Source organism: Nannospalax galili, unplaced genomic scaffold (assembly GCF_000622305.1).
Source record: "Nannospalax galili isolate Female #2095 unplaced genomic scaffold, S.galili_v1.0 scaffold1149, whole genome shotgun sequence".
NCBI classification, from domain to species: Eukaryota; Metazoa; Chordata; class Mammalia; order Rodentia; family Spalacidae; genus Nannospalax; species Nannospalax galili.
Genome location: NW_008359817.1, coordinates 970337 through 977114, shown reverse-complemented (window position 1 = coordinate 977114; position 6778 = coordinate 970337). Strand labels below are relative to the sequence as shown.

The window sequence follows — 6778 nt, the reverse complement described above, 5'->3', positions numbered from 1 at the left end:
AGTCCTTTTAAAATTTCCTTTAGAGCCGGGCGTGGTGGCACATGCCTTTAGTCCCAGCACTTGGGAGGTCTCATAACTTGCTCAGGTTAGTACTGAATTTTTAATCTTTCTGCCTCAACTTACTGAGGTGCTAAATAGAGAACATTTTAATAGTTTTTTTTTTTCCTTCTGAGACAGGGCCTCCTGTAGCCCAGACTGGCCTTAAACTCACTATGTAGCCAAGAATAACATTGAACTCCTGATCTTCCTCCTCTACCTCCCAAGAGATGGTATTACAGGCATTTGCCACCATGCCTGGTTTATGCAGTGCTGGGGATAGAACCTAGGGCTCTGTGCATGCTAGGCAAGCACTCTACTAATGAGCTACATCTCCAACCTCCTGGTTAGCTCTTTGTTAAAGAAGTTATCTGCCACACAAACGCATAATAGAGGTATATCAACATCTGGTAGTTAGGCCAGGTGGTTTCTGGGGTATGTATCTACAGAACACAAGTTCACTAATGATGACCCATGTGCTTGACATTCATAATCTGTGGTAACTATGAACTGACAGCATAGGGTTTGACTTACTACTCGGAACTGTTCTAGCTTCTGGTTGCCTTTGATAAAGAACGGACATTCTTTGTCGCCTGTTCGATGGCCATACCGTTTGCAACGCCAACCTAAAATCAAAGAGAAAAATTCTGTAAGATGACATAGTACCTCATTGGAATAGTGTTTCAGTAGTTTTTCAGCCAGGTGTGGTGGTGCACACCTTTAATCCCAGCACTTGGAAGGCAGGGGCAGGTGGATCTCTGGGAGTTCGAGGCCAGCCTGGTCTACATAGCAAGTTCCAGGCCAGCTGGGGCTACAGCAAGACCCTGCCTCAAGAAGACCAAAATAAAGGGGGCTGGAGAGATGGCTCAGTGGTTAAGAATACTGGTTGTTCTTGCAGAAGACCTGGGTTCAAATCTCAGCACCCACATGGCAGCTAACAACTGTCTGTAACTCCACTTCCAGGGGATCCAACAGCCTCTTCTGTCTTCCTCAGGCATTGCACTACATGTAGGCAATACACGCATACACATAAAAATAATAAACAAAATATTAAAAAAAAAAACAACAAAAAAAAGTTTTTCATTAGACTTCAATTCTGAGTGAAAAGACAGTCAATGGATGAAAACATAAAGTCCCAGAACATAAAGGTCAACTAACTTCTTCCTCAAGCACCCTCAACTCTTGTCACTTTAGGAATAAACTTTTCATCAAATATTTATGAAGCAAATGAATGCAAAAATTTTCACAAAATATGAATTTACTTTTAGTGTGTCTCACTATTTTTTTTTTTTTTTGGTCTTTTTGAGACAGGGTCTCTCTGTAGCCCCAGCTGTCCTGGCACTCACAGAGATCCACCTGCCCCTGCCTCCCAAGTGCTGGGATTAAAGGCATGAGCCACCATGCTTGGCTCACACTCAAACACTTTTAAAAAATAAAGAGTAAATCTTTTTGAAGTGGCTCTGATTCTGATAGATAAGAGTTCAGGTTCCTAGCTGGGCGTGGTGGCACACACCTTTAATCCCAGCACGCAGGAGGCAGAGGCAGGCGGATCTCTGTGAGTTCGAGGCCAGCCTGGTCTACATAGTGAGTTCCAGGCCAGCTGGGGCTACAGGAAAACCCTGTCTCAAAAAGACCAAAAAAAAAAAAAAGAGTTCCCTACGAAAGCATGGCTTAGCATGCTCAAGGCACTGGATAAAATCTCCGGCATCACTAGAACAGATACCTTTTTTTTTGAGAGAGTATGATTGTGTAGCTCGGGCTCACATTCCTTGACTTAAAGGATCATTGCCTCTCAGGTGCTGGGACTACAAGGGCACACCACATTACCAAGTTTAGATCCTTAAGTTTAAATAAACAAAATAATAAATTCTCTTAAAATGTTAATACCATCAGGACCACAGAATAACCTTAGCCACAGAACAAAGAAACTGTCCTGTTTAAACAGGTTTAGGAGTTGACATAAAAATATAAACATGTTTCATGTGGACAAAAGTAAGCATACAACGCAGAGGCACTTGACTGAATACGGACTTGGATTTGGTGTTGCAGCCTGAGGAAGGAGTGTTTAACGGGAATGATGCGATCCCTGCTACTTCTCTCACCTCTTTTCATCATCCATCCAAACCAGGAAGCTGACTGGGGATGGTAAGCTCAGTGAGAGCCTGTGTTTGGATACTGACCAAGGAGGTCAGGAAGCAAGAAGAGACTGCTGGACAGCTCACCTGATTAGTCTGTGTTGGCAACTACAGAAAACACGTAGTGAAAGGAAGGTCTTAGTGATGCACACCTGTGAGTGTGAGTCCATGCACCCACTCGGAGGCTACGATGCCAGGTGTCTTCCTCTATCTCTTGGTCTTGTTGCCTCCAGACAGGTCTCTGACTGAATCAGAAGCTCACCATTATTTGGCTAGACTGGCTGGTCAGCAAGCTCTCAGGATCAGCCTGTCTCCACCCCCAATGCTAGGGTTACAAGTACATGAAGCCAGCTGGGGATGGTGGCACACACCTTTAGTCCCAGCACTTGGGAGGCAGAGGCAGGCGGATCTCTGTGAGTTTGAGGCCAGCCTGGTCTCCACAGCGAATCCAGGCCAGCTGTGGCTACAGGGAGACCCTGTTTCAAAAAGACTCAAAGAAAAAAACAAAAAAACAAAACAAGTACACAAAGCAATGGACAAGGCCCTGGGTTTGATCTTTACTATCTCATGCCAGCTGTGGCTACAGGGAGACCCTGTTTCAAAAAGACTCAAAGAAAAAAAAAAAAACAAAACAAGTACACAAAGCAATGGACAAGGCACTGGGTTTGATCTTTACTATCTCATACACCTATACACACACACACACACACACACACACAAAAAGAGGTATGAAGAAAACAAGCCAAATTGAAGAAGTTATGCCACTGAACTGTGGTATGTAACTTGTGAGGATTGAGGAGTCCTATGGTTTGTCCCCCAAAGGTCCATAGTGCGGTGATGTAGAGATGGTGGAGCCTCTAAGAGGTGGAGCTTAATAGCACTGTATTAGTCATGGGGACTAAACCCCCAAGAATGGTGGTGTAGGTCATGTCTGAGTAATCATGTGAGAATGGGTTGTTATAGAGAGTATGCCTGTCTCGAGTCACTCCTTGCACATGGAGCCCCTTCTGTACATAACCTGCTCTCTTCCAGCTTCTTTGCCCAGATGATGTAACCCAGGAACACATGCCAGGATACTGATGCCAAGCTGTTTAGACCCTGTAGTCGCCAGAACCACGAACCAAATAAATCTCTTCATGAGTTACCCACCCTGGTATACCTTGTTGAACAACAGAAAATAGACCAACACTGAAACTCTTCCCTACTTACACTGCATGACTTTGACTTCTTTCCCCAGTGGCATCCAAAGTCCTTTAGTTGGTGCATGAGCCAAAAACTCCCTTGCATGTTCATTGCCAGGTACATCTGGTATACAGTCTTCTGGTTTAGTCTCATCTTCCTAAATGAAGAAAACAACGTACGAACAACATGATCCCCACCATCCCTCCTGCTTAGGAGGTTACCATTGTCAGACTTTTTGCACTGCGGGACAAAATGTCATTCATTCGTGTTTGTTTTTTTGAGACAGGGTCTCATTATGTAGCCCTGGAACTTGATATGTAGACCACGCTGGCCTCAAATTCCCAAAGATACTCTTGCCTCTGCCTCCAGAGTGTAGAGATTAAAGGAATGCACCATCACACCTGACCTGATAATGTAATTCTTAATCACATCCCTCCATGAACTAGAGAGATACAAGTTATACTCAAATACCCTGATAGTGTAGCCATGGAGCTGCAGAGGTTCCCTGTCCAGGAGGTGGCAATGGATGCCCTTTTGGGTCCCTTCAGAGGCTTTCTGAGCTGAGGACACTCAAGACCCAACCCTAGGTGTATTGAGGAGCTGGCCAAGTGAGGCAGACAATCAAAATGGACAGCAAGGCTTCAAGAAGACGCAGCCACAGAAAGAGAAAGGGGGCCGTGCCTAGGGACTCCTATGTTCCTTAGGACAGAGAAAGATGGCTGATTAAGTTTCCAGAAAGACACAGGCCTGTGACAAAGTCAAAATAGGACTCATTGGGCATGTATAGGGAAGTGTTTTCATATAAGAAGATTTTAAAATTACACAGTCACTTTTTTCTAGCAAATTACAAAATCCACAACTACACTTTATAGAGTAAACAAGAGTACAATCTCTACACTTACCTTGATAAGCCCAGGAGGAGGCTTCTCGTAACTGCAAAATCAAACACAAAAAGCAGTGTTCATCAAACGGGTCAATGGAAATACCACACACCTACATGAAGGGGCGGCTTTGGGTCAGTGATTTCAGTAACAGGAAGTTTTCACCATCGGACCTGGCAGAATCTCCTCACAAGCCTCCCTGCCATGCTCTGTGCACCATCAGACACTGGCCCGGTCCTCCTTATTCCTTTCCAGGGACTGCACTCCCAAGATACCCAGGCTGTGACGGTTGGCTGGGAAGTTTGTATTTGGGGCAAGTAGCTTGATAGGAAGGACACTGTGTGCTTGGAGAGCAACACCATAGAGTGATACAGGAACATTTAGCTCAGATGTATACCTTACTTCTCTAAACCTCCAGGAAGTATGATTATCTCTAAAACAACGAAAAAAAATGAAATGCTTAATGTTCTGAGACTCTTTTTATGCAGAGTTTAAGGAGTCCTTCAGAAGGAAAAGACATTTAGGTAGTCAAGAACAGACTAAGGGGCAGTCAGATGATTTTCCATTTCCTCTTCCCTAAGATGTGGGAGAAAACAACCTGGTGGAGGATGGACTAGAAATGTTATTAATCCCAAGTCTTTCCATGAGTCAGAGGAAGATCTGTCCCTGAAGTTTCCATAGTAAATGGAACTGGGTCAGAACATAATTAGCTTCTCAGATTTGACCCAGTGCATCTTCCAAAGCAGACATTTAACATTTTCAAAAGAAAAGCTATGGTATATAAGATGATACTATACAGCAGTCTCTACTGCATGAAATAACTACCATCATCACAACTTCAGCTGTGCCTGATTGCTAAACATCCTCACAATTGGGCTTGTTGACAGTTCTGCTCCTTCATTCCTTCATTAAAGGAGGGCCATGCAGGGTCATTGGACCCTCACCAGAGTATCCAGCCACTCTTCCCAGAAAACTGTATGTAATTTGGCCCTAATCATGTATGGTCTCCAGGATTTGGGGAGGGCTAAAGTACACAATCTGGGGAAGGCTATGAAGAGAAGCTATGACCCATGCTTGGTAAAGGCTTTCCAGTGTGCATACCCTCAGGTCATACATACACCTCAGCAACCCCTTAGTTATCTTCCTAAGTAAGCTCAGTAAATTCATTGGTTCCCCAGTAAAACTTTAATCAAACATTGGCTTGACACTAGAACCTTAAAAGGGAATAAGCATTGTTTAGTATCCCCAGGAAAAGAAGTCTCACAACAGAGGGAAAATTTTTTTGTTAATACTATTATGTCTCATAATTATTAAAAAAATAAAAGCTGGGTGTGGTGGTGCACACCTTTAATCCCAGCACTTGGGAGACTGAGTCAGGCGGATCTCTGTGAGTTCCAGGACAGTTGGTGCTACAAGGAGACCCTGTCTCAAAAAGACAAAAAAAAATTATTGAAAAAAAAAAAAAGAAAATGAGAATGTAAAAGATGTTAAAATGATATAGGAATGGAGATATTTTCCAAAATAGAAAAAATGAGAAAGCCTAAGCAATTGATGAAGGTCTGTGTAGGTTTATTATGATATATAAAGGATGAAACAAAAATAATATACACATAATCTTAAAATTTTCTAAGGTCATAGTTTAGTCAACTAATTTAAGAAACAAATATATCTAGTCAAGGTTTATCTGAGAAATTTTTTTTTTTCGGTCTTTTTGAGACAGGGTCTCCCTGTAGCCCCAGCTGTCCTGGAACTCACTACGTAGACCAGGCTGGCCTTGAATTTACAGAGATCCACCTGCCTCTGCCTCCCAAGAGCTGAGATTAAAGGCGTGCACCTCCACACCTCAAATATCTGGTTTTTTACCCAAGATTTATCTACATAGCACATGGTAATTAAAAGTACCAGACTGGTAGAACTAACCTTATTGGATATTTAACAAACATACTTTGAGGCCTATACTAATATGGTTAGAGGGACTTAAAGGACAATTTTTGCCCCTTGCCCTTCAAGGTTGACTAAGTTCCAGGGGACTATGGAACATCTCTCAAAAGGTCCTGTAACTGTGGTGAGTCACCTGTCCTCTTGTTCAGGGAGGCTGTGGAGACCCCATCAGATGGACCTGAACCAGTGTCCAGTCTGCAAAGAGGAGGGTCAACTCAGAGGAAACATCTCATCCATGCTTCCAAGTGAAGCCAGATATGGTTGAGCAGGACCTTTGACTTATCTTCACATAGGTGGAACTAGTAAAAGAAAGGATCCAGGGGCTCCTCCCAAGCCCATGTGATCCCTGAGGAACAGAGCCTCAAATAACCTTAAGTGTAAACATAAATTGATTTATTTGGGACAATTGTATGGTCTTAAACACCCAAAAGGAAAGTATAACCAAAGAGTAAAGTCATCAGTATATTTTTTTAAGACTTCAAGGGATTACACTTCCCAAATATTAGGCTTAAGTCTATATAAAAAGTTATTAGACAATTATTTCTCATTGATGATTTTGTTCCTAACCAGAAAGTGCTGCTCAGTCAGATACAAGACTTCAAA

At 42.9% G+C, this 6778-nt stretch overlaps 1 protein-coding gene across 1 annotated transcript in view; it reads right to left on the bottom strand.

The window, feature by feature from the left end:
• Window positions 1-6778, bottom strand: part of Rp9 (RP9 pre-mRNA splicing factor) — an 18596-nt gene that overhangs the window by 5722 nt on the left and 6096 nt on the right. Inside the window, exons 2-4 of the mRNA XM_008823691.3 lie at window positions 4256-4286; window positions 3381-3510; window positions 571-662 (exon numbers count right to left, since the gene is read on the bottom strand). Of these exons, the coding sequence (XP_008821913.1) occupies window positions 571-662; window positions 3381-3510; window positions 4256-4286 (253 nt within the window). The remainder of the gene's footprint in view (window positions 1-570; window positions 663-3380; window positions 3511-4255; window positions 4287-6778) is intronic.